A 27,889-nucleotide genomic window follows, 5' to 3' on the forward strand; every position below is an offset into this window, starting at 1 on the left:
CATTTCAGGTTTGCATTTAACTGTTATTAGTCATCTTTTTACCAATTCTGCTTATTCAGCCAAACCGAGTGACGTCATTTAATCACGTGATAATCCTAGTAAAGCTACTCATTTGGCATGGTTATCATACACCAAAATAACCTAGAGGAATCAATGTTGTTAAAAATAAGTGCTAGAATTAGTCCCTCGTTTTGGTACCAAATGGCTCTTTCCAGGGTCCTGGCCCATGGACTATTAGCTAGACTAGGTGGTATAATTCAGCATCAGGTGTCCCCCTCCCGTAGGAATAATGTTCTGTCGCGCTTGGCAACCATAACAAACTTCAAAATGGCGCCGTAGCCCAACGTGTGAACACAGTTTCTAGAAGTTACGGAGCAGTCAATATGTCGAAATCTCGAAGAGGGAAAAGTGCATCAGCTAATGAACTAAGCAGATGGGAAACGGAGCTAATTCAAGCGCCTTTTAACGAGGTTAGTGCTATTTTAATAGCGAGTATTAACGCGGTAAAAACGTACTTGGAATAACTACTAACTAAATAAAAAAAATAAAACTACCAGCTTAACTTTGAAATTTGAGAAACCTTTTGAACGTGTAAGGCAATATTTCTGTTCACTTTTTACTGTGCAACTTTTGTGGCCTTGCAATATCTCGACTTATAACATCTAGAACAGTTCTTACACGTATCACTTTCTTTATCATCAGGAAACATGGAGATCCTGTGTTTACTTCATTGCGCCTAATAGGTTAGACGATAATGTCTTTATCGACATATTGTCAGAAGTGGTTGCTACTGGTCTCAGGAAACTGTTCAGCATCATTACATACGAAGGCCTTGTTAAAGATGTGAGTTCTCGTACTTGATAACGTGAAAATCACGTCATGTCCACTATTGAATCAAGTCGCGAATGGGGGCAGGACAGCAATTTTATGTTTTCAATAATATTAATATAAATCAGCTTAACTATTTTAATTCATGTTTTCCGAGACAGTTCTGGTCCCAACAGTGTGAAATAAATGGCCAAATAACAATTGACCAAGAAATTGCTAACGGGAATTCATAGGGGTAAGGTGTTTAAGTTGTTACATTTTTGTTTTACCTGTAGGTCAAAGAATTTGGAAAGGGGCCAGCCCCTGGAGGTAAGGGCAAAGGGGCTGCATCAGCTAAGCCTCCCCACTTCTATGAAGTCTGTGAGCAAGTCAAGCCATTAGTGGACCAGACTGAACCAATACCCCCTTCTCTGATGGCTAAACTTATCAAGTTTAAGTTGCTTCATATTAAACAGAAGGATTTGGACAGAAGAGAGGAAGAAAGAAAGGTACTTGTAATTACATTTAAAGATGACTCTAATTCTGGTGCAATGTGCAGCAGTGTACAGAAACTTCAAATTCAAGACCAAAACCACAATATTTTAGTAAAGTAATGGTACTCTTATTGTATGGCTGAACTCCTCTGTGATGAAAAGGTCAAATTTCTGTAATATAAGCGGATGAAAAAGAGCTGTTGGGCTCTCACTGTATTGGTCTCATTCTTTTTTTGCAGGTTAATCGATCTCCATAAACCTGCAAAAAAAAAAAACCTCAACCAATATTTCTCCAATTCAACCTCATGCTAGTTCAGTGACATATTTGTATTTATATACTTGTATCAATATATTCTCCCTCCCTTGACTGTGTATCTATAGATATGCATAGATGCAGTTTCTTTATAGTCACATTTTATCCTGTCAATAAAAAGCCATTAGAATAGTTATTGTCACATAGGAGCATTTTTTAGTTGAGTATGATTAAAAACCAAACCCATAGTATGTTATCATTCTAGCCAATCACAAAGGACACAGATAATCCAATGAACCAATCAAACCTTCAGGTAAATACATGTAGTTGATGCAAAGTGTGGGAAAATGTGCATAAGAAGAGCCATGTCAACCATCACCTTGCACCATATCATTGATGGTACTTAGAAAAACACTAATTTCTTAAATAAATGCATCTAATATGCAGTTAAACCAAACGAAATAGCATTTAAATTTGGCATTCAACAGTTTCCATTATTTCATTGTAAAACATGCCATTCTTCAATTGAATCTCTAGGCTGCTAAGGCAGCTGAAGCAGGGAAGAAAGATGAAAAAGGAAAGAAATCAGGAAGAAGTCCATCTGCTGGAAAACGGTCAAAGTCACCAGGAAAAAAGAAGGGTAAAAAGGAGGCAGACTTGCCACCATCTCCAAAGAAGGACACCAAACTGAAGAGAAGAGGAGATGTTGAGGATACCTTTAAGACTATTGGTAAGCTGAAGCAGACTAATCATAGATTTGGAATGGTTTTTTTTTCCCATGGACTAGGTATTTACATTTTAGTTATTCTCAGCCATTATATACATAGACCTTAGACCTTATCATGATGGTTAGGCAACACATGTCTGAATTGCAGTGCTTGTATAGGAATGTGATGGCAGATGATTTTCTTACAAGTTGAATTCTGAACAACTTATGAATGGCAAAGTTAAGATCCTAGACAAAATCAAATTTGACCAAAATTGGAGAGACTTGGCTGTGTTAGAAAGTATAGAGTTGCGTTTTAAAGTGGTGCAAACTTGTAAGCCATGTACAAGTTCACAGAAAATTAAAAACATGACCTTTAAATAATGTTTTGCTTTGGAAGATCTAGAACTTAAAATGAGTTTCATTGTGTACTTAATTCACATTGTGTGATTTTGTACAAAGTATGCCATATTTCAGGAATTATTTGATCAGATGCGATTTAAGGTTGATTATATAAAATCACACCATTACATAATATTACAAGCCCTGGTAAATTGACATTTATTCAATTTCCAGTTATGTACATTGCAATATTATTCTTGGTTACTAGTGCTAATTTAAAACACAAGTCTTCAGAGTGATTTTACAGACTGTACAATACTTGTCTCAGATGATGAACCAGATGTAGAGGGAAGCCCCCAACATTATGTTCTGATCCATGGCATCCTCACAGCACCAGTCATCTACCACCTAAATGAGATAGGTGTAAATGTGGATTCTATCATCTGCGTAAAGGCTCAGAATTATGATAGCTTCACACCAACTCCAGTTCAGGAGGATGAAAACAAAGATGGAGATAGTGAAAGTGCTAAAGTAAGTTTCCTCTTACTGGAAAAGTGCTAAAGGAGATATAATGTGAGCTTGTGTGGCCAAACTCAAATGTCCCTGTACAGGGCTGGAAGTTCAAACCCTTAATTGCGAATGAGTGTCAGACTGGTACTTGATTTCCTAGGCCTTGCAAATTCTTCTCTTTTTTTGTTGTTTTCTTCTCCAGCAATGACAAATACCTTGTCACTTCCAACCTGTGGCCTGTGTTCTTTAAATGTTCTCCAACTGTGGAAAGGCTCAATCCAGTTGTGTTGCAATGTTCCTTTAGCTGAACATTAAATAGTTAGACTGTTTCCCCAAAATAAAATTTTCCACAGTCTGCGCACTCTAATTTGTGACTTTGGCAATGCAAACTCACATGACAAATAAATTTCGGGTGTCTGGAAAACCCGAATAGTGAATAGTGAATAGTTCCGAATAGTGAACAGCGAATAGTCCCGAATAGCGAATAGCAAATAGTGCAAATAGTGGCGAACAGTCTCGAATAGTGGCGAATAGTGGCAAATAGTGGCAAATAATAACGAATAGGGTACCCAGTATCTCGCAGTTAACCTTGTAGCAACTTAGGATGGGATTTTTCCGCTAAAAAGCACAGATGCTTATCAGGACAAAAGGTGTTTCTAAACGTAATTTCTTCTGTTTTAACGGCTGCAAAAGCGTAAATAAGTCTTTATTAGGTTATCCTTGTGTTTTCTGTTTTCTTAGTGTCAGCGATGGACAGCCTACTAGCCTGAGTTCAGAGAAGAAAAATTAATGGTAATAAATCCACTGAAATTCTGTTGCTTATTTGGATAATTAATTAACGCCGGATATAAGATCCAAGGCGTTGACTATTGACGACTATTCGTCACTATTCACCATTTTTTGTGACTGTTCACCACTATTCGCACTATTCGAGACTATTCGCACTATTTGGGACCATTCGCTCTTCGTTATTTGTGACTATTCATTATTCGCTATTCGGGTTTTCCAGACACAAAGGTGCCATGATGGTGTCAAAAGCTAAGTGACAGCTCAAAAAACATGTACTCTGTTTCTGTACATTCTTTGTAGCACATTTGCCACATAGTCGGGCAACAGTATCTCTCCTTGATGAGTTTGAAATGCCCCCACCTCCATTAGTTCTGGAAGTAGTAGCTGGGGGCAAGCAATTATAACTATTTATAAATTAATTATGCAAATGGAATTGGACAACATGTGTCCAGGATAATCTCTTTAGGGTGCTTAAACAAAAGAGAGCTGGAAATATTATTTTTAAAGCTGACACAAGGGCCCCTTCTATTCCACTGTTTAACCAACTCAAGTGGCTCCCATTTTATGAAGATGCCAGAGTAAACAGATTGACAGTTGCTTATAAGAGGGTTTTCAGAAGCTTGCTCTCATATGTGAATGAACTCCTGAGATTAAATCATGGTTTACATGGTTGAAAAAAAAGTATTCTAACTACAATTTACTTTGTCTGGTATTTAAAAGAAAAACTGAGGGAGGAAGAACTTTTGTGGTCCAAACTTGTCAGACATGGAATGCCCTTCCACTTACACTGAGACAGAAGCCATCTGTAAATAGCTTTCCAGCCAGCCTATGGAAATATATTTTTAGCAAACGACAGTGTATCTCTGCTTTCTTAATTTAAAATGGCTTTTTTCACTTAAGACTTAACAATAAGTTTTTACAATTCTTATTTCAACAGCCTTTTCTTAATTTTTATTGGTAAATTTTTACATGTAATAATTTGTAGATCGTAAATATTTAGTGGGTCTTATTATTGCCATTTTGGAGGGCCAGGTGTTGTTAGCTTTTATTTGCTATTGAGTGTCACCTCCATTAAATTAAGTCTCTACTACTGCATACTACTAATAGTAATTTGTGGAAACAAGCACAAATCCAAGAGATGTGAGCTTGAATTCAAGTTTCAGTGAATGTAATGCCTCGGTTATACTACTAATATTGTAGCCTTTTGAGGAATTAAATAATAATTAGAAATATTGAGGATCCATCACCAGGATTGCTCATAATGAAATTGAATAAAGTGTTCTCTGGTAAAAGTTATTTGAAATATGAGCTCTCAGCCGCCAGTCTACTGTCTTCCTCGAATATAAATTTTTATCCATAAAAGACTGTAAGGCTGGCTGTCGAAAGCTCATATTTTTAATTGTGTTTTACCAGAGAATGCCTTATTCAATATTATTAGATAATTTATAACTGTTTTACTTCAATGTAAGCATTCTTGTGTTAATAGTGTTTACTGTCCATCTCTGCAGTACACTCCATGCTCCTTAACTAAAAACCTTACCTTAATTGAGAGCTGATCCGTAACATTTTAGGAAGATGATTCAGAGATGATGGACAGAGAATTACAAGAGTCTGAAGAGAGGGCTCAAAAATTAGAAGCAGAAGCTCTACTTGAAACATTTTGGTCTGAATCAGAGAACATTGTAATGAAAGCCCCGTCTGGTCACAAGCTTAAGGATGTAGCAAGATATGAAGTGAAAGTGAAGGAAAGCATTGTTCCAGAGGGTGATCTGCACGAATTAGATGCTGAGAAAAAGGTAGCTTTCAAGCTAAGTACAAGTTTCTGATGTTGAAGTATTAAATAACAAAATATAGATGATCTCCGTTGGGATTATACTCCAACCAAGTAACTAAGATCCTCTCTGCTTGTATTTTTATATAAAAAAAATTGTTTTATGAGAACATCCTAAAGTTTAGTGTTAGAGACACTAAGGATTTACTGTGGAAGGGAGTAAAATTCAGTGTTGTAGTTACAAAATATTTTAGGTTACCCTTGTCACATGTGTTAATATTATGCATGTATGAGAACGTTTTCATTTTAAATATCATGCAGTCCTATCCCAACACATTTCCTTGCCTTCTTTGTGTGGAGGTCAAAGGCAAGTTCCTGTCAGGCATTGAACAAACATTAAACATAAAATAATATAATTATTTTTATTTTGTTTATTTGTTTAAATGGATATTTATTCAGAGACATCCACTGTGGCTGATCCAATGAGTGACAAAAGGGTTGAGACACTTTGCAGTAAAATTTGATTTTTGAGCATCTTGGAAACATTTTCTCCCCTTCCCCCCAAACAATGTTTGTTTTCTACTTCTAATACTGCTCAGACCGCAGCACCTACACAATGTTGAATTGGAGGGGCGGGGTATCAGAGAGTTAATGCTAGATGCCAATATAATAGAATTTCAGAAGTTAAATATCGAAAAGTGTCATTTCCTAAAAGTGTCTCCTGATCAACTACTTTTGTCGTTCATTGTAAACTGTGATGATTTCCATTATATTTCCAAGCTCCAGCAAGTTTATTTTTGCAAAATCCACTAAATGTGTGGTTCAGAGTGATTTGTGACTATAAAACAAGTGACCAGTTTTTGTTTCTCAAGCAAATTCCAATACAAAGATGAAACCTGGTCTATCCCATTAATCAATTCACTCTATTTTGCCCTCAAGGTGGTGTTTATTGCCACTTTTTCACTTTTAAAGTGTTCAAAAAGTGTCTATCTCTCTTTCAATCAATGCAATTCTCACCATGACACAATGGCTACAAGTTTAAATTCTTTGTTCAGTTGTTACATTTTGATGAAAAACCAGAACTTGTTCCGTTCTACTGCAAAATTTTCATTATGTCTTACCTCAGAGCAATGGTTTACAACACATGAAATTTGATATCAACCGATGGTTTAAGTGCTTTTCAACTTTCCAACAGTTTCTCATTGGTAAATTCAATTTATTCTATTTTTAACAGTTTACCATTGGTAAAACATTGAGAACTCATGACATGAAGTTCAAAAGCACGATAAAACAAGTGGTCTTATGTAATTTTGTCTGTTGAACAGATTGGTGTTATCAGAATGGTTCAAACAGTCTGCATTGCACTGCAACACTACATGGACCACAGTGCCTACACAACATTGAATTGGGGGGCCAAGTGTATCAGAGAATTAGCACTAGATGCAAATAAAATAGAATAAGAGGTTAATCGAAAAGTGTCATTTTCTAAAAGTTGTCTGTGCTACTTTTTTTAGTCACTGTAGTTTAAATGGAGCCCTGAAATAATATAAATCTGACAAAAAAAACAGATAACCTAAAAGTACTTAATACGATATTTGACTGGTTCATTAATGAGTTTACTCAGGGTCATTGTTTCCCCAGGGTTTGATTGCCTTTGAGACACTCATGGCGATTTTTTAATGTTGTGAAGAAAATATTTTTTGCTAACACATTTATGGTGATATAATTAATATATCTTTATTATTTGAATATTTTAATTTTTTGTGATTTTTTTCTTACTTCATAAATACAAATATAGCTGTAGGTCATTTGAACCAAAAATACAAAGTTCAATTTCACTGACAATATGCATGAAAATATTAACAGTTGAGAAAAGCTACTTACATACACTATTTACAAAAGAAGAAACGTGACGATACAATGCAGGAGTTTTTTTGTTGTTAAGGGAGCTGTTTATTACATTACGTAAATTATAAAATATGCCTGTTTAAGATCAATTTTTGAACAACAGGGAACAATTGCTAACCCTCTCACGTTGCCACAAGGCGTTCCACAAGGATCAATCCTGGGTCCCGTGCTCTTTTCACTTTACATTAACAATCTACCTCTCTGCCTACGAACTTCTGACGTCGAAATCTATGCTGATGATACAACGTAATGGATTTCCGATCACTCCATTGATCATATCCAAAACAATTTGCAAGACAGCCTAAACAACACTAGCAGTTGGTTGAAGTTAAACAAAATGCTACCTAACACAAAGAAGACGAAACACCTGTTCATAGCTACACGACAGAAGTTGGAACATGCTAACAACCCAACCTTAGATCTTCACTTGAATGGCAACCGCATAGAAGAAGCCAAGGATGAAAAACTCTTAGGCGTCAAGATTGACAAGCACATTAGCTGGCACAAACACATTGAATATTTAATTGGGAAGCTGAACTCTAGAATTCATCTACTTAAAAGAGCGAAAGGCTACCTTAATCTCCACTGCGGAAAATTGTTATTTAACGCGCTTATCAAGCCTGTCTTTGAATATTGCTGTTCGGTTTTGGGGTAACACCCCTAACGATCAACTGCTGAGAATACTTAGAGTGCAGAAACGCTGTAGTAGGTTAACATTAGATGCTAATTTCCACAATAACTTGGTTCAACTGTTCAAGAAACTACAGTGGACGCCAATTGATGATGTAATACGCATGAAGAAATTGTGCATGATGTTTAAAATTGTTAATGGGGAGTGTCCGCATTATTTTACAAGTTATAGAACCTGTGTTAAAAACACCCATTCTTATAATACCCGAGCTTCTTTTCATGATCATCTGGCGGTGCTGAAATGTCGCTCCAACGCAGGCCTACGAACATTTCATGCAAGTGCCACTTACCTGTGGAACTGTCTAGACGACAAATTTAAAACTATCACACATGAAAGAAACTTTAAGAAACTTTTAGTGAACAACTTTTTACAAAGTAATTCAGACCGTGAACATCTTACCGTCTCTAGAGCGTTTTGAAAATGTCTTGTAATATATTTGAATACATTTTATGTGCATGTTGTATTATATTTTAACTTCTTCAATATTTTAACATTTTTTATCTAAATATTTTATATATATATATATATATATATATATATATATATATATATATATATATATATATATATATATATATATATATAGCCCATAATGTAAACTACTGGGTTACCAGTAATTGTGTCAGCTATTAAAGTGTTTTATTTATTTATTTAATTGTTTCAATTTTTTGGTATGAATTTCTAACTTTTTATTTCATTTGATTTATTATTATTTTTTGTAATATAACAGCGTGTGTTTGATATCACTTTGTATCATCAGACAGAGTTTGGAACAGCAATATTTGAAGATGTAGCTGATGTGTGCTACAATATGTTAGATCATCTGGAGCAGTACAAGCAATATCTGGAGTCAATGAAGTTAATTCACATTCCTTTGCATGTGAGAGCAACAGTTAGTACTTCATCAAATATCCCAACTACCACTGCTGATCAGCTTCCAGGATCACAATCTGCAACGGCTACTCAGGGTGAGTAAGAAACTTTCAGCACATGGTATGGTAATGGTAAAGTTAAGTAAAAATTGTAAAAGTTACAATTATATGTACATGTATATTAGAAGAAGTAACAAGGCTATTCTAGCCTATTTTTATATATAATTCTATTTCTCAGTCTGTGTTTTTCTTCAAGTTCAAACTGGAATTCGTATCAATTTGCTCTCTTGTTTGATGTTTTTCAGTATTAGATGTGGCACAAGCTAGTGTTCCAGTGTCAAGTGATATTGACAAACGTTACTATGATCACCTTATCAGTAGTGTCCCACCCGAGAGCCATAGTGTTCCACTCATCCTGCACTGTTTGTTAGAACAGGTTAGTGCCTGCAAACTGCAAGTGGTAAAAACCTTGAAGTCTAGAAAGAGGGTAACTCTCCTACCAGGGACAGACATTCTTGCTTTTGCAAAATAACGTCATTTTTATGTAGTTCACTTAGAAAACAAGGCAATTCGTTATTTTATTGTTTGAGATAATCACAAAAGGGGAACGGCTGAGGTTACTCCCTTCGAAGGAGTTCCTCCCAAATATCAATCAGCCAATAATAAGTTATCTTTTCCAAGTTGTTTGAAGACTATTACGAGGCTGAATTAGACGTTAGAATCACTTATGTGCATAATTCGGTTGGTTGGGAAACAGAACATTTTATTGGGATGTTCTATACATGCACATAAATGATAATGTTCTTAAAACCTTTAAAAATGTTGGATCTGACCTAAAAATTATGTAAGAGTATAAAAACTAAATTTTCGGCAACGTTCTGGAAAGCGCATACAAACCTGAGACAGGACCAGATCCTACTTTTGCTCTCCTTCGTGTTTAAAAACAGCTTTTCACGTTTGAAGGAACCTAATATCATCAAGTTTTCGGTTGTACCATGGGCTCACCCGTCAGTGCTGTCATCGCAGAGCTATCAATGGAGCAAGTGGAGCAAGAGGCCTTAGCCTGGTCTCCAGTGAAGCCGAGATGGTGGCGACGGTACGTCGACGACTCCAACGCCTGCCTAAAGAAGGATGACGTCGATCCCTTCCATAACCACCTCAAGTCTATAAATCACCACATTCAATTCACTTTGGAGATGCCGTCAACGTCCACCGGTAACCCAACAATTGCTTTTCTGGACACTAATACCGACCACAGTCATCCCCGATGGCTGAGCAGAAGTGTAAAGCGTAAGGCCACTCACACGAACAAGTACCTGTCATTTGACTCGCATAGCCCAGCACAGAGCAAGATAGCAGTGGTGAAAACTCTCATGGACCCAGCCAGGTGCCTACCATCGAGTACCGCAAAGGAGCGAACCGGTGAAGAACAACGCGTTGTTAGTGATCTGACAGCCGATGGATATCCAGCAAAAATTCATAGAGAGGGCATGCGAAGAGAAAGAGAGAGCAATAAGATCAGAAGTCTCCAGTGACACAACAAGCTTTCGCCTCAATCTCGTATATTAAAGAAAGAATTCTGCGTATCGTGGGCCAAGAGAATGTTAGGACCACTTTTCGTCCGATCAAAACACTTAGTGATGTGTTCAAGAAACCTAAAGAGCGCCCAAGCGAGAACCAAGTGACTGGAATTGTTTACAAAGTCGAGTGTGGATCGTGTTCGTTTGTACACATTGGCGAACGGCAAAAGATCTTGGAATTCTCGTGGAGCAGAGCACAAACCTGGCACAAGAGGAAACAATGAATCAGCGATTAAACAGCACGTGGAAACGGCTGGACATGATATTCATCCCAACTACGTAGAAATACTTGAGCGTGGCGTTAGCAATCGACAAAAACGCTTATTCTTAGAATCTTGGCTTTCCACGCTGAATACCGATGTTGTAAATGGGCGTCAGCCTCTCCCTAAGCCCTATTTGCCTTACCCCTTAGGGATCAAAACATGTCTTAAGACTCTTTTTTAATAATTCATCTAGTCATTTTACTCTGACGAAGGCAAACAGAACGTTTCATACTTTTACATAATTTTAAGGTCAGATTCAATATTTTTAAAGGTTTTAATCATGAACACTGACCGCCCAAACAGTATTGATAATGTTCTTATTGTATTTGTATCTCTACTAAGGTTGTTGCAACAGCTGATGACAAACATCCACTCGATCAGGTAGTTCCCCCGAGAGGAGATGGTCTAAATCATGATCTGGCCGCATATATTACCAGCAAAACCTCCAAATTAACTTTACTACAAAATAGCAAACAGGTAAACGTTTACTTTGCTCATAACAATTAACTTTGTTTGCCTAGCCCTTCGCCCTTTTTTGAAGATTAGCCGGCACCTTGTGAACTGTTTTTTTTTTTAGGTGGGTTATGCCATTGTGAACACACACGGCATTAGTTTTGACGATTGTAAAGTCCGATTTGTCAACTTCAATTATGGCATGGCAATTTGATTTATGCGCGGCAAACTGGGCGTGTTAGTTTTAAGTCCGATTTGTCAACTTCAATTATGGCATGGCAATTTGATTTATGCGCGGCAAACTGGGCGTGTTAGTTTTAAGGCTTACCATCTTGATTGTTTTAGGTTGTTACTGAACCTACCAAGATCAACAAGCGCCCAAAGCCTCAGCGATCACCACTGATACTTCATTACCATGATACGATGTCGTCACGCCTGCATCATCTCGAGCCAGCCAATGGTCTTAATCCCGAGCAGGCAGAACTGCGCATGCTTGATCTATTCCCGCAAAGTCGACCTAAAGAACTACCAGAACTTGACGAGCGGGACATGGTGGAGCGTGAGGCACGTGCAAATGAACTGCACCACTTTTGCAAATCCCTGATGAGTTCCTCCGACCTCCTGGAGCATGCGTTTAAGCAGTTGGCTTTTGAAGGGATGCCTCTGAAGGTTGCAAGCCAAGATGGGGAAATTGTGGATCTCAGAGATGTGGATGAATCGTTTAAGTTTTATTCAAATCCATGGGATCATCCATATAGCAAATTGAGCGAGTTTCAAGCGTCGAGATTCCCTAGTGACAACTTAGAGAAATTGGAACTTGCTAGTGATATCAACTCTTCTCCACTTACTTCGTATCGTAACCTCGATGGGTGGTGTTTTGTAGAACATTTTGATCGCAAAACCACGATTCAGGCAAGTATTAAAATAAAGTTAAAAGTTTATGTTAAATTCTTAAGATGTAAATTTTGTTGGCTTTACTTTGACGTATTTTACTGACTTGAGAGTTGACAAATACACACAAGGCGAAGGCTTGCAGAACTGCTTATACACTGTGCGACCACACGAACAGGTAATACGTGTAACAAAACTGAAATGACTACATCTACTAGTCCGGCAGACATAAAACGAACTTTTGTGTCCAAATATCCGAAAGCGTTCTTGGAAAACAAACTTCTTTGCTGGCCCACACTGAAGGCAGCTGCTTGCACACGTGATCTCCAAGTACTTACTTTGTTACTCAACTGTTTTCTTGTAAAACAGGTCCTAGAAGCAGCACGCCTCGCTAATCCGTATATGGACACTTACTACCACAAGCGTGACCACTCACTGTTGCTTGCATTACATAACCCTGTCGGGGCCAATGGTGTCAGCAAGTCATCTTGGAGTACAAAGCTTCACTCAAATGTGGGCTTTAGAAACTACCTTGAACATGTGGTCAGTTCAATTGGAGACTGGGTTCGAGAACAGGTATTTGCATCGTCGACGAGGAGCTTCGATTAGTGTTATATCTATGCAGTACTGTGTAGTAATGTGCTGGAACGACGTGTAACAGTAGATACAATGTACATCCAGTTGAAATCTCAGACCATACTTTGACAACAACTAGAGGTTGTTGATCTTGTTTCGGGTTACATAAGAGCAAATATTAAATAAGAGCAATTAGTATACACACACCCAGTGATCTTGGTGTTTCAAGCAATCTGATTGGATTGCTGTCTCTGGCTAATGAGCATTATTAAAAAATAGATTATTGGATAACACAATTCCAGAGTGTTCATTGGCTAAGCCATCATGGGTTATGAGCCATTCTCTACAAATGTAGTTAGTGTACGCGTGACTTTTATGGGCTTTTTTATTTTTTACTTTAGTCCAGTTTTCTATATTTTGGGGGTGTTTTTAATAAAACAATTATTCCACTCGCACTTGTTGGATATGAGGTGATTATAGCCATCTCATATCCAACGCGCCCGTGGAATAATTTTTGATTATTCACTCCCTACCGAGTGAATAATGCGTGATCCAAGCGTGATCCAATGCATGTTTCAAAGAATAATTGTTAAATATTACTTTTGTGGCTAAGAATAGCTTGCAGTAGCCGCAAGTATAGAGCAGAACCCAGTAAATTTGTTTCATTTCTAACATCAACACAACAGGAAAGACTTCGAGAACAAGCAGCCAGAACACCCACCCCTCCCCCACCTGCTCCCGAGCAGCCCAGTGTTCCACTCAAGATTGGCAGCCGTTACGGTCTAATGACCAGACAGGAAGTGGCGCTTATTAAGGCGGAAGAAGAAGAAAAGAGTAAAAAGAAAGGAAAAAAGAGTGCGCGCGGTAGCCGGAGTCCTAAGAGAAGTGCAAAGACCAGGGAAAAGAGCGCTTCACCGGATAAAAAAGAAGACAAAGGTATTGGTGTTGTTTTATTGATATATCGACCCTCCTAACCTCATTATAATCGGTACGTTGGGTTTGACTGTTTCATGTGTCTTGTCCATATTTCTAGACTAATAAAATAACGCTGACATAATACAGGTTTCACCGGTTTGAGAAGATAGCACTTTAATTTAGGTATTCATTTGATCACGAGGGAAAATAGAGAAGCTCTGAAGAGTCTAATGCAAGCGTCATTTTATTGTACCAGTGCACGCATTGAAAACAAAAACATCGTCAGTTTATGTGTAGTCACCAGTAGTAGTAGTAGTAGTAGTAGTGTACTTTATCTTGATAGCAAGAGAGATTTAAAATTGTACAACCGCTTACAACTTGGTGTTTTTTAAAAAGCAATCGCTCCTAATTTCATCACATGGATGTCAAAACATTACCAGCTCTTATCTCATCTTATCAAGGAAAAAAATTAAAATTGATTTTCTTCAGAAGCGTGCTCGTAGACCGTTGTTACAAATGATCCCTGTAAAACTGTTCGTTCATATTTCTATGTAATTTTTAGATAAGAAACGCGACGGATCAGCCTCCAGTCGGCAGAAATCGGCGACTGGTCGGAGTCCTTCAGCAAAAGGCTCCCGCTCCATTAAAAGTGCCACAAGCAAGGCTGACAAAAGAGGACTTCACAGCCGGTCGCGCTCCGGACAGTTTGAGGAACCTGAGATACTCCCAGTAGAAGAACCCGTCGAGGAATTTTACGATTTCATCGGATATGACATGGGTGATAATTTGATTCACGTTTCTGGGTCCTTGACAACAATGTTCCCGGCCGACGGGGGACAGATACAGGTTAACAAGTCACAATATGTGCAGGGAGCAAGAACCATCTCCACGTCTGTGCTCAAAGATGGCAACATGTTTGTGCTTCATTTCTTGGAACCTATTGATGAGATTTTGTCGAAAGAGGAATTGGAGGAATCGAACGGGAAGGCTGGTGTTGAAACTTTGTTAGACAAGATTAAACAAGAAGAAAACGTTGAAGAGGAAGGGAATAAAAGTGTAATTGAGGAATCCGAGAAAGAACAGAGACGTCATCCAAAACCGTTCTGTGATTTCAGCTCTTTTGTGGCTGAACTTAGTGATGGTATGGTGTTAGCTCTGAGTGGATATGGTCCCTCGGGGTCCCTTAAAGAGAAAGAACCAAAGGAATCAGAAGATACGGTTACAGGGTATTTGACAGCAGATGTTGGCCCTCCCCCTCAGCCAACGCCTAGCCCACAGCCTAAAGCAGGATCTCCTAAAGCGCGTAAGAGAGCAGAAGAAGAGGCCAAGAGAATGGAGGAGATTCAGCAGCAACAGGAGGAAGAACGCCTGAGACTTGAAGAGGAAGGTAATAGCAGGCTTGTAGAGGAAGGGAGGTCGTGGGTTCGATTCCTGACGGGGACTGAGATTTTTCCGTTGTCCCACGATCAGTTCACTTTTCACATTTCAATACCGAGCTTAAAATTCTCCATCTTTATTCATTATTATTATTATTATTATCATTATTATTGTTATTATTATTATTATTATTATTATTGATCAATAATGATTTCTTAAAACATAAGCAAGCGAATATTAAAGTTAATAGCCGACGTTCCGGTGTCATCGTGACATCATTCTCAAGGCAAAGTCAATAAATCAATGCGAAGATTTGATTTGTAAAGTATAGAAACCAAATATTCGCATTAATTTATTCAATTTTCCTTGAGAATGATGTCACGATAACGCCGAAACGTCGGCTATTAACTTTATTATTATCACTATCATTATCATTATCGTTATCGTTATCGTTATCTTTAACTGTTCGCGTCACTTTAATTTCGCGATTTTTTTTTAAATCGCTAAATTAACGAGTCGCGAAGATTTCATGTAATAAGGTAGTCCTATTACATATGCTAATTTTCTATTTTCCGGCTCCATATTTTGGTGACGAGCTAAATTAGAAATCTCTCAATAATAAGAGAAATGTCGGCAATAGTGTTGAGCAATTTCATCGTCACTTAGAGTATTTATACCGTTATTCATACATTATTCCTATTGCAGCACGGCGGAAAGCTGAGGAAGAAATGTTAAAGAAACCGTTCCAACACGTGTATATCACGTGCCCTGATGGCCAGCACGTGCAGTACTTAAATGATAACTGTTATCAGAGCAGAGAAAATAAGGGAGGAGTGATCGTGAGGCAGAGCTATCCCATCAAGCCACTAGGGCCTGCCAGAGGAAAACCAGCATCACAAGAAACCTCTCGTACTGTGATGACAGACGGAACAGTGATTAAAGTGAGTTAAAGCTTACCCAGGCTTCTGATTGCGCTCCTTTCCACGTTTTCCACGTTTCCTTTTCCTAAAATTTGAATTCTTTTGTAATTGCAAAGCCTTCTGCTGCTAAATGTTTTTCGAAAGTGTAAGAAAGAAGATCAACTAGAATCAACATAAAATCTCTCTTCCTTTGAGTTTCAGCCATACCAATCCGTACCAACGTATCTGGATAATAATTGGCGAAATCTGTGGAAAACGCGTGATCTCGCCATTTTCAGAAAACTTTATCAGAAGAAAGCAAACAAAAGAAAGAAACAAAACAAAAACAACATTGTCTACGGTCAGAGCCGAAAAAGAAATGATGGCTTTCTTCTCTGATAAATCGGCGTTTTATAATAATCCCTCATGAATAGTATCATGAAATAAGCCTAATAAATATCTCGTTCGGCCTGCCCTCGGTATGTACATGGATTAAACCTCCGTTCTTGGTACTCACCTCTTATTTTGTGTGGCTAAGGCAGTAGGCCCTTTGCAGCTGGGGTCACGTGACCAAATTTTTCCCTGAAAATTTTTATATTATGGGCTATAACTTAAAAAATGCCAGAAATGGAAAGAGCGCATCGAAAATACCAAAATGGTCAAGTTTGAGGCCCCTGGAATTAAAGAGTAAATTTATACGACAGTCCGAATTTTCGGAAAATTTAGAGGATTTGTATGTAAAATGTTGCTGGAGAGCAAGGTCTTGCTCTCCAGCAACTTTTTTCATACAAATCCTCTTATTCTTTTAAAAATTCGGACCGTCATAAAATCTCCTTCTTTAACGATTGGGGCCTCAAACTTGGCCATTTTGATATTTTCGACATGCTTTTTCCATTTCTGGCATTCGTTAAGTTATAGCCCATAATTTTGTGAAAAATAGGTCATGTGATGGCTTAGCTGCAGAGGGCCTATTATAACTAAAGCTATTTATTCATCTGTAGCTACTCACTGATGGAAGCGTCGAAGTCCTTTTTCCCGATGGTGCAGTAAGTAAGTGTCAATCTTATCCCATGAAAAGCACCCCTCCCACAAGTAAGCCAGGCAGTGCCATAGCCAGGCAAGACCCATCTATGACTGCAGTTAGAAAGAGCCTTCGTGGGCCAGGAATGAATTCAAAGCCCTCAGAGGAGCCTTCGGTGCCAGCGATTTCTCTACCTGAGAAAGTCCCTGAATGGTCAAGCACAGGTGCCGATGGGTACAGAGTTGTGAGTCTGCCTGAAGGAGGTCACGAGACTGTTGCTAGTGTACTCTGTTCTTTAGCCACTTGCCCTCAGAGTGGAAAGGTCAGTACTACTTTTTATTAATAAACTCTGAAATATGGATACTGAGGTATCCTTATATTAATAAAACAAAGGCAGTATTTGACATGTTGTACGTATCGTAACAGCGTTGTTAATGACATGATTGCCTCCGCGAAGCACACATTTTATTCATCAGTGATCCAGGAAAACTCAGGGAACTCTGGATGTCTTTTTAAGACAATAGAGAAGCTTCTGCACTCCAATCCAGTCCAGCGTTATCCATCTGGGCCTAATAACTGTTCTCTGTCCGAATCATTCGTTGAATATTTTAGTGACAAAATTGTTAAAATCCGCAATGATCTTGACAAAGTTAATGGAACTCTGAATGACGGTCAAGTTACTTCATGCAATGCTGAGTCTGAAAGCTGTCTAGCTGGTCAGCTGCTAAGTGAATTTAAACTGGTCACTGAGGAGGTCGTATCTGGTTTCGTGAATCACCTGTGTTCAAAGTCCTGTACACTTGATCCAATTCCATCTTCAGTGTTCAAAGGGTGCAGTCATTATCTGCTTCCAATGATCACTCGTATAGTTAACTTGTCTCTTACAAGTGGCCAAGTACCTGATAGATTCAAGGTTGCCATGTTGAAGCCGTTGTTGAAAAAGAGTGGAGCTGATCATGAACTATTTTCTAACTTTCGTCCTGTCTCGAATTTATATTTTCTATCCAAAGTTACGGAGAAAGCAGTTGCAGCACAATTAATGGACCACCTTAATGATAATGAAGGCTTATTAGAAGAATTTCAGTCGGCATATAAATCTCATCACAGTACAGAGACTGCGCTTGTGAGAGTTCAAAATGATATTTTGAAGGCTATTGACAATAACAGATCGGTTATATTACTATTGCTCGATTTATCGGCTGCGTTTGATACTGTCGATCATTCGATTTTGTTATCTAGACTACAGAATCGCTTTGGTATTAGGAACACTGCTCTTAATTGGTTTCATTCGTACCTTCACTCACGCGAACAGTTTGTTTCTGTTAATGGAATTGAATCGTCAAAGAAGAATTTACCCTACGGGGTACCACAGGGTTCTGTACTGGGACCCTTGTTGTATTCCCTTTATACAAGTCCGCTGGGTGACATAGCCAGAAAGCATAGCATACCGTTTCATCTCTATGCAGATGACACACAGTTGTACTTGTCGTTTACGTCCAACTGTCCTAATCATCTATCAAGCTCAAAGATGGCCGTAGAATTATGTGTTAAGGACATTGGGGACTGGATGCTGCGCAACAAACTTAAGTTAAATCGGGATAAGACTGAACTTTTGGTTATTAGTTCTAAATATCGTCCACGACCACCCCTCGACTATATACGAGTTGGTGATGAAGTAATCAAGTCTAGTAAACAGGCCAGGAATTTAGGAGTTGCATTCGATCAATGTTTGGATTTCAAAGAACACGTTAAAATAACCTGCAAGAGCGCATTTTTCCGCATTCGTAGTATAGCTAAAATTAGGCGATACCTATCCCAGAGTACTACTGAGACTATTGTTCACGCTTACATAACATCGCGTTTGGACTATTGTAACGCCCTACTGTATGGTCTCCCAAAGTATCTGATTAATAGACTTCAACTTGTACAGAACTCTGCAGCTCGCCTTGTTACCTTGACTAGAAGACAGGAACACATCACACCAATACTAAGGAGCTTACATTGGTTGCCAGTTCATTTTAGGATTATTTTCAAAATATTGTTGTTAACTTACAAAGCTCTGAATGGACTGGCCCCTGATTACATTAGAGACCTACTGCGATTTAACATTTCTGGTTGGACACTAAGATCTTCAAACAACAGGTTGCTTGATGAGCCTAGAGCAAATCTTAAAACGTATGGTGAAAGGGCTTTTTCCGTGGCGGCACCAAGGCTCTGGAATAAACTACCCCTCCAGATCAGACTCTCATCATCAGAGGCAGTTTTTAAGGCTAATCTTAAGACTTATCTTTTTAAGCGTGCATTTGATTTGTAGTTTTTACTTTTTATTTCTAGCCTAATTGTATTATATAGCGTATTTTATTCTTAGGATTTTAACTTTTAGGATTTAGGATTTTAGGTTTTTAAAGAATTAGGATTTTAATTTTAAAGTATTGTAAAGCGCCATGGACAATTAGTGGAAAATGGCGCTATATAAATGTATATTTATTTTATTTATCTATTCCTTCTTGGCTCTGAAATCATGCTAGTTATTTTGCAAGAAAGTGACGTCCTGGGCATAACAGAAATGAAAGTGGCCTGTTGCCCTTTCTGACGCATTTAGGCGTACATGAATTCAAGTCTGTTATGTTAAGCTACAGACATCACTTCAAATGCAAAAAAAAAAGAAAAAAAAAACTTGAACCAATCAGTTTTGATAACCAATCAGACTCCTCCCTGACTAGGGAAAAAGTTTGTAATTTTAAATTAGATGCTTAGAATAAACGGGATTAAACTGAAGTTGTACGTCTACTTTTATTAGGTTCTCAAAACGCGGGAAGACAACGTTGTCACGGTTGATTGCCCGGACGGAACACGAATTGTGGAACACGCGGACGGAACACGCATTACAACGTTCCACAAACAAGTTGTGTGCGAACTCCAGGCACCCGACAACGAGACAGGGGAACAAGCTGAATACCTTGAGATGACCAAAACCTATGTCAAAGTAGAGTGTACTGGGTTCGCTACGGTGATTTTCGATAGTGACTTGGGTTTGTGTGAGACTGTGTTTGGTAATGGCACGAGACTCGACACACAGGCTAATGGTGTGTCTGTTATGCACAGGCCAGATGGAACACAATTACAAATAGAAACTAAAGGTAGGAGAAAGTGAATTCATGACTTAGCACGCTTCAGTGCAAATGACCTAGCATGAAGTAGCGAGTAGTCATAGCCATAAGTAACCAAAGAAGTCACACTGAGGCACTGCATCACTTAAAAAGAGCTAGTTCACAGACTTTCAAAATTAACTTCACACTGTTATTTGCCAAGTATTATTTATATACACAAAAACTACTTAAGGAGGAAATAAACTTGAAAAAAATTCATTAGAAAGCTCACTTCTAAACTTCAAATCGAAAAGTTAGCTTAAGTTTCTAAGAATGCTGCTCTATGGCCTCCTCCCACCCTTGCCCCTCTTTAAATCAACACAGGAGGTGCTATGATATGCGATAAACAAACTACAGCATCCTTCTTTCTTTTTCGTTGCTTTGTTCTGTTTTGTGTTGCCCATATTAACAATATTAAGAAGTAAGTGAAATAATACAATACAGCCAGAGAAATCATACATTTCAAAATGCGGTTTAAGATGATTATAAGTACCGTTGTCGGCTAAAGTGCAAGAAATTAGATAAGTAGCATATTTGATAAGTGTAAACACCGTTTATTTGTATTGTTTACTAGGGCAACTGTATTGTAATTAGTGTAAGTGTAGGATACTGTAATTCAATCATTGTAAGTAGTGTTAGTTTTTTTTTCTTTTTTATTAGTGAATCTTGGTATGTTGTTACCATCCCAATGAAATTTTAAAAAAAAAACCTCAAGGGAAAACAAACAGAAAAAGAACTTTTAAGGCTTCAGAAATGTCCACAGATGGAAAACAAAAGTGTCATTATAAATTCAGGTTTAGTTGTGGTTCTATGGACATGCTCAAAAATCATTCTGTTGTTATGTGCAGTAGAGATTTCATCTCTTCCTTCAGCCTTAATTTTGTTTCCTTCGCACTCTTTGTGTTCCTATCTTTCTCTGACAGGTAGTGTGTCATACTATGGCCGTGACACTCAAACCATGAAAGAAAGCCATTGCTCCAAAACACCTGAGGGTGTTTATGTCATGCGCACTGCAAGCCAGTTTTGCTGTGAAATGACAGATGAGAGAGGAACCCACTTTACAGTGATGTCAAACGGTCACATGACAGTTGACAAGGGGGAAAGTGGATCTATAAATAAGGAGATTATTAGCAAAACAGAGGGTACTTTTGATGAAAAAGAGGAGCCGTCAGAACCGGGGCCCATACAGCAAGCATCTCTGAGCCCCATAGTGCCTCGCTTCTTCATCATTCGTGCTGATGGAACAGGCTCTGAGCTCTTACACAGTGTGGACGTGAAGGACTTCCTGCAACAGGCCGAGGAGGACCCCGCCACGGCGGTGTTAAAGAGCTCCTTGGAAGGACAAGACGATGTGACAGGGCTTACAGTCTTGAGGCCTTACTCTGGTAAGGATAATTAGAAGCGATTGTAGAACTAACATGGTTATTTTGGTTGATGATATTTGTAAAGATAGTTTAGAACAAAAGTCCAAAGGCCAGACAGTCATTTCCGATCAATTTCTGAACATATCCTAACCCTAACCCTTGGACAAGATCCCAATTCCATTTATTTCAAACCTAAGCCCCTGATTAAATTTGGCGAACCTGGTGTATTTTTCGAAGCTTCTTGATTGCCTGTATTCCTCTGAAAGGGGGTGAATCATGGAGTGTAGAAAGAAAGCGCAGGGCATCACAGCTTTCCTCAGTCTTCTCTCTTTCTCTTGTTTCCCGCAGTCTTAAAGCCTGAGTATTTATATCGCATCACGTCATGTGCAAAAAGTGTACTTACCTTAATAATGATAGTAATTGTAATTAACCATTTATATCAAAGCTAAATCCAGACAGTTGAACCAATCAGATTGTACCGTCTTTATCTTTACCAACAGGTGGGACAGGTAAGATTTGGTGCAAAGAGAAGGACGAGGAGCTCATCATTCCACAGGGGCTTAGAGAGAGGGACTTCAAAGTGATGCCTTCCAAAGAACTAAAGAAACCAGGACTTGTTTTTGGCACTAATGCTGGTAAAGAACTTCTCTGTGTGATCTTTTGGTTTGATGCGTAAAGGTTTGAATGTTCACGTTATCACCGTAACCCTGTTTTGTGTCATCCTTCTTTGATCATAAAATCATCCAAGTCGTCCATAGACGTTTCCTTTTACTGATTTGTTTTTTATAAGGTGACGGTCTTAACATTGGTTCCGCTGCGATGAAGCCTATTCCCCCACCTCACATCACATGTCCGCGGGTTCTAGAGTTCCGCCAACTAATTCAGTACAAGCCGCTGACCGCGGAACAACGACAACAGATCTCTAAGGCCATGCAGGCTTATGGGGAATACCTGGAAAAGAGGAAAACAGGATTAGACGACTTGCTGCCGCGAGATCCTCGAGATGAGAGCGAGAAGATCGTGGCCGAGGAACTGGACGCTAAAGTGAGTGTTCGTTTCTCCGTTGTAGGGGTTGTTGCTGTTGGCTCTGAATTGATTAGGTCTGTAAGTGGAAGATTGTAGAATAAGCACGGGAAACCAGAGTGAATACCATCGCGCGTATATGAATTTTCTCTGATTGATCGACACATAACACAACTTCTAAGGAATCACAGCAGAACTGAAAGTGAAAGACATTCCTTTTCAGTGGCAATCTAAACCTGAACTAACCTCAAGAATTTGCTTCTTAATCACAGGTCAGATCAGATACCGAGAAGGGAGTCACGTCACGTGAGGAACAAGGTGCAATGGCTCATTCTTCCCATTGTTTTGTTTTGTACCTATAGCTGAATGCGTTTTGTTTTACTTAAAATCAAGCGTATTTCGTGTTATGTAACAATACTTAAACTCAAACCTGTTTCGTTTTATGTAACAGGGTCTATGTTGAGAGACATACGAAACACGGTAGACAAGTTGTCTGGTAAGTTATTTAGTATAATTGTCTTGCATTCTTCAACGGTTATGAAATAATAACGTGAAGTCATTACATTTTCTCTAATGTTTGCTGCTGATTCTCGGATCCATGCTCTCCTCTCTCGTTCCGTTATTATGCCGTTCCTTTCCTGCTTACATTATTTCTTCGGTCTTTTTTCTCCCACTTAAGAACACCCTGCTGTCTTTTCCGCTATCTTCCAATATTTTGGTGTGAAGTTTCCCTGTTTCCTAATCTAGATCAAACGAAAAATGAAGACATAAGCTGTAAATACATCGATGAAATAACGCCCGATCCAGTTCCCCCGCCTCCTCCCCCGAAATGGAAAAGATCTGTGTCAGAGTGGGAGCGGGACCGAATAGAACTGGCCGAACTGGATTATGGGAAACATGCCTTGCGATACAAAGAAGTGCCGCCTTACTTTGAGACGACTCCAGGTATAAAGTGACTAGTTTAGCATTATCGTGTCCTTGTTTGCATCATTTTAACAATGTTAAGAAGTGGTTTTAAAACTATAGAAGGAGCTGATGTTAAAATATATCAGGCCACCAGGAATCTAGTTTCAATTGAATAATGAAATTGTAAAATTGTGATGCTATGAAATCATGTGAAGTAGAGTATTATTGCATTGTTAGGTCAAGAGTTTCTTAAAGGTATATATAGTCAGAAGGTCCCAGACATGGATACTTTAACGTCTGAATTAGCACAGCAAACTCGTCATCCATCCCCTGGGGAAAGTAGCCCTGCTGAGACACCAGAAATTGTTGTACATGAGGGAAGCGCTGCATCTAATCGGACAGGTAAGCTGTGGAGGCGATGTTCGAGCCGTGTGATCAATCGATTGACTTTTAACTTTCAACTGTCAGCTAGTCTGAGCTTTACAAATTATGATGGCTAACTATCTTAACCTGATGTATATAACAATTTTTTTAAGAAAAGTTAAAAGCTCTATTTATAAAAGGTTACACCCGTTCTCACTTGTGTGGTTTTCAGCAATCAACCGCAACTAAATTTTATTGTAAAATTGATTGCAACGACCTCAGGGTGAATTCAATAATTTTATTTCAAAGCAATAAGGCTTTATTTGTAAATTTTAGAAATACTTGTCAACTGGATCAGTAAGAAAATCTCTGCCGTTTGCATCGGGAAAAGATGTACTTAAGAGTAACAATAATTATTAATATTTTTTTATTGGAGAATCGAGAAGTGGTACTAAACACACGAAAAACGATTTGTCTTTCTCTCTCTCGCCTGCTTTTGGGAACGTAATAGCGTTAGTAATCTCATGTTCAATTCATTCTATTGCAGAGTGGGTTGCAAAACTACTCGAATTTCTTTTAATTTTCGCACCTCTCTGCGAACTTTGACAGAGACATTCATTATTATGTCCACCGCTGTGTACGACAGGAACGTCTGCCATGTTTTCTGTGAATGGTACACTCACAGCTCAGAAACAACTGTGCAAGAAAATAACTCTGTTCTCAACCAATAGCTTTTCAGAAATTTCTCAGCTTGTATCATAAGTGAGCTAAGAGCCAGTTTGTTTTACTCATTCCTTCCGTAGAGGGAGACAAAGTTCCAGCCAGCCCTGATGTTGCCCTCTCCACCACAAATGGAGAGACAACTTCCCTTCCTACTGGCGAGCCAAGCGCCACACCTAACGGCATGAGGCCTACTAACCCCACCCCGGCGCATGCCACTGGTAATGGTACCCCTACCCCAGTGCGTCCAACTAATCCTACTCCGTCTCAGGCCTCTACAGCTGTCAATCCTCGTCCCAGTAACCCTACACCAAGACAGGCTTCTGAGCTTCTTTCGCAAGAGTCACCCCTCCAGGGAGACTCCCCACAGTGGAGAACCAACTTGGAGTCTGTTCAAGAGGTAGACGTTCCCTCTTCCGTGGAGGAAGAAGTGAAGGGGCCAGTTGAGGCAGAAGACCCGGATGACGAAGAAAATGTCCCAATGTTCTCGGGTGAGAAAGTGACTTCTAATTTTGCCACAGCTCACAAAGTGTTCATGTATTTTTTGACAATTTTCTTAAAGCTCAGTTTAACCCAATCAATCACATTCTAAGATAACTTACTTCAACGGGTAATCGAACTTTAGCATCGTTCAACAGCAAACCCAAACTTTCTTTACATTTTGTTTTGTCAAAGGAAAAACTCATTACTTCTCCTGTAGATGTCAAAACGTTTTGCTTAACAAGTTTATCGAGTAGAAACTGTACGCCTCTAAAATTCAGTACATAAAGCTTTGTAGAAAAACAAGATACATGTAAAAACAGAGGAGGGGACGGGTAGTAGAGCTAATGTCAAGCGTGTTATACCGTCGCTACTTGACAACCTCTTGACAATTTATGCTCCAGTTTCTTTCATATTTTTTATGTTTACTTTACATTCTCTTACTTTCTGCTCACAGCTGATATGCCGCAAGTTGGTCCACGAAGTTTATATTTTGATGTAACTGGAGACGCTAGAGGAGAGAAAGTAAAACTGCCCAGTTGCATCAGGAGTTCTAAACCAGGAGCACTTCCCAACAGCCAGGTGTGTACTTTCCCTCGTCCCCCCATTTCCCACTTCCTAACACCCAGGTGTGTACCTTCCTTTGTCCCCCCATCCCCCACTTCCCAACACCTAGGTGTGTACCTTCCCTCGTCCCCCCATCCCCCACTTCCTAACATCCAGGTTTTTACCACCCCTCGTTCCCCACCTGCACACTTGTCATTCTGTTTTTGATCAGTTTAGCATCAGGTATTCCGTACTAAAGTTCCAATCTATGAGACAAGCTTTACTTCAGAATGAAGGAACTTGTGAGTTGGAATTTGGTATAAACGTATGGCTTCTGTTTCAATGTTATCTCATCTTAAATGTTATTGTTTTGGGGTCTTCAACGTTAACCTGTTGTAGGTTCTCAGGTTTATTATCTTTAAGTACTCGTTTAGTCGCAACTTGAGATTAGAACAATTGATTCTGTCCAGTCTCCAAGTGTAATATATATTTCAGTTCTTTGAAGTTGAAGATCCCGTACGGCGGCGTGTACATACAGTGTCGGTGACGGGAGGCGATCAACAACAAGTGGAGAGCCTCCGAGGCTTTGAGCTGTTCCCCGCGCAGGTGTCGTTTGGAGTTCTGAAGGAAGGCTGTACCTATGTTCACAGCGTGCTCTTTAAAAATGTCGGTATTGATAGCTGTCGCTACAAAATCAATCAACCGCCGCCATCAACAGGACTGCGTGTTCTTTATCAACCTGGTCCTGTAAGTTTACTTGTCATCATCATTAAATGTTGTTGTTGTTGGTGGTGGTGGTGGTGGTGGTGGTGCTGCTGCTGCTGTTGGAACGTGCAGACACCAACCGAAAAGACGTCAAAAGGGAAAAAAGTTTAGCCTTTTATGTCCTTGTTTTTTATTTATTTATCTATTTCTTCTTTTGTTCGCCTATTTTTGTTTGCTCGTTTATTAATTGAGTTTTGGGACATTCCTACAGTTTGCACATTATATTGCCCTGATGCGTGAAAGGCAGCGCCGTAAATGAATAGTGCTAAGTATAAAGACAGGCTGTTAAGGGCACAGCACGGTGTCAGCTGTAGTGCATATCATTGAACAAATTGAACATTACTTGGCGTACATCACACTTATGTTAATGTACTCAAATCTCTCTCCTCCAGGTGGCTGCTGGTATGAACACTGTCCTCGATGTGGAAATATTTGCCGTGGCAGTGGGCGTGGTCGGCGAGAGTGGTTTAGGTCACGTGGGCCATCATGTAGAGATAGTTACTGAGACTGACATACTTTACCTGCCAGTTACTGCAAATATCCTTTAAACGTTGTAATACCTAAATGTTAGCCTACCACTGTTAGGACAACATACAACGGGGGGGAGGGGGGGGGAGTTTTTTCTGATCAAAAAAGGCTGCTCGCATAATTCAATTCCTCCAGGAGCCCGTCACTCCTGATTCTTCAAATATCCAATCAGATACTTGTCCAAGTCAAGTAATTTCTTGCCGCGTAGACTTTGAAACATTTTTTCCGATTTCCTTGCGCTTGGATAGTTCTGTAAATCTTTTGATGTCTGTGAACGAAAAGAAGCATAGTCTGGGTTACGTTGATTGGTTAGGTAGCTGTTCCTGCGCCTGTGCGCTTAAAATGATTGGTGTGGTGCTGTTGTAGATCTTTCCTTGACTCAGGCTACCTATCATGACGGTATATGAGTACGAGGCCCGCTATGGGGATACCCTGGAGGGGCTCGCACAAGGAACACGGAGGGTGCCCAACAGGCCGCCATCTAGAGACCCTACACGGCCCCGTAAAGAAGAGGACTACGTACTATTAGACACATCTCAGTAGTGCGCTGTTCTGCCCGTGGTATAATTTATTCCAGTTGTGCGAGTGTGCTGCACGTGATTTCGGTATTCGTTTCTCGTTAGCGAGGGTTTAACAAGCACTAAATAACTACGTACACTGTTAAACGGGTGTTTGCTGCGTGTAAAAATGTAATTAAATTGTACATACGTGCCTCATATGTAGGGTGTGGTTTCTTATTATTTCCCTGTTGTTGTGACCGTAAGAGATGTGTATTGAGAACAAGATGTTGGGGCAATCTTTAACTCTTGCAGCGGAAAATTACGGGAAAACGGATTCTAAAGGGTTTATTACATAGATTATCGATTATTATTGTTAATGATACCTCTGTTCACGCCAAGCGATTACACTCATTTCTACAAATAACCC

General features: G+C 39.2%; 1 protein-coding gene across 1 annotated transcript; it reads left to right on the forward strand.

Annotated features, from left to right (window-relative positions):
* Positions 1 to 27,674, forward strand: LOC145480556 (sperm-associated antigen 17-like). Its single transcript, XM_081458793.1, has 28 exons — positions 1 to 470; positions 703 to 843; positions 1,104 to 1,316; positions 2,092 to 2,284; positions 2,931 to 3,133; positions 5,473 to 5,697; positions 9,032 to 9,239; positions 9,449 to 9,579; positions 11,329 to 11,463; positions 11,785 to 12,351; positions 12,700 to 12,906; positions 13,593 to 13,842; positions 14,384 to 15,208; positions 15,904 to 16,139; positions 17,099 to 17,440; positions 19,919 to 20,258; positions 21,191 to 21,652; positions 22,132 to 22,266; positions 22,422 to 22,675; positions 22,927 to 22,972; positions 23,106 to 23,150; positions 23,402 to 23,599; positions 23,798 to 23,962; positions 24,727 to 25,134; positions 25,581 to 25,705; positions 26,165 to 26,416; positions 26,827 to 26,971; positions 27,351 to 27,674. The coding sequence occupies exons 1-28, from the start codon at positions 384 to 386 to the stop codon at positions 27,503 to 27,505; spliced, it is 6,693 nt and encodes a 2,230-aa protein (XP_081314919.1). The 5' UTR covers positions 1 to 383; the 3' UTR covers positions 27,506 to 27,674.
* The last annotated feature ends 215 nt before the right edge of the window (positions 27,675 to 27,889 follow it).

Source organism: Orbicella franksi, chromosome 3 (genome assembly GCF_964199315.1).
Source record: "Orbicella franksi chromosome 3, jaOrbFran1.1, whole genome shotgun sequence".
NCBI classification, from domain to species: Eukaryota; Metazoa; Cnidaria; class Anthozoa; order Scleractinia; family Merulinidae; genus Orbicella; species Orbicella franksi.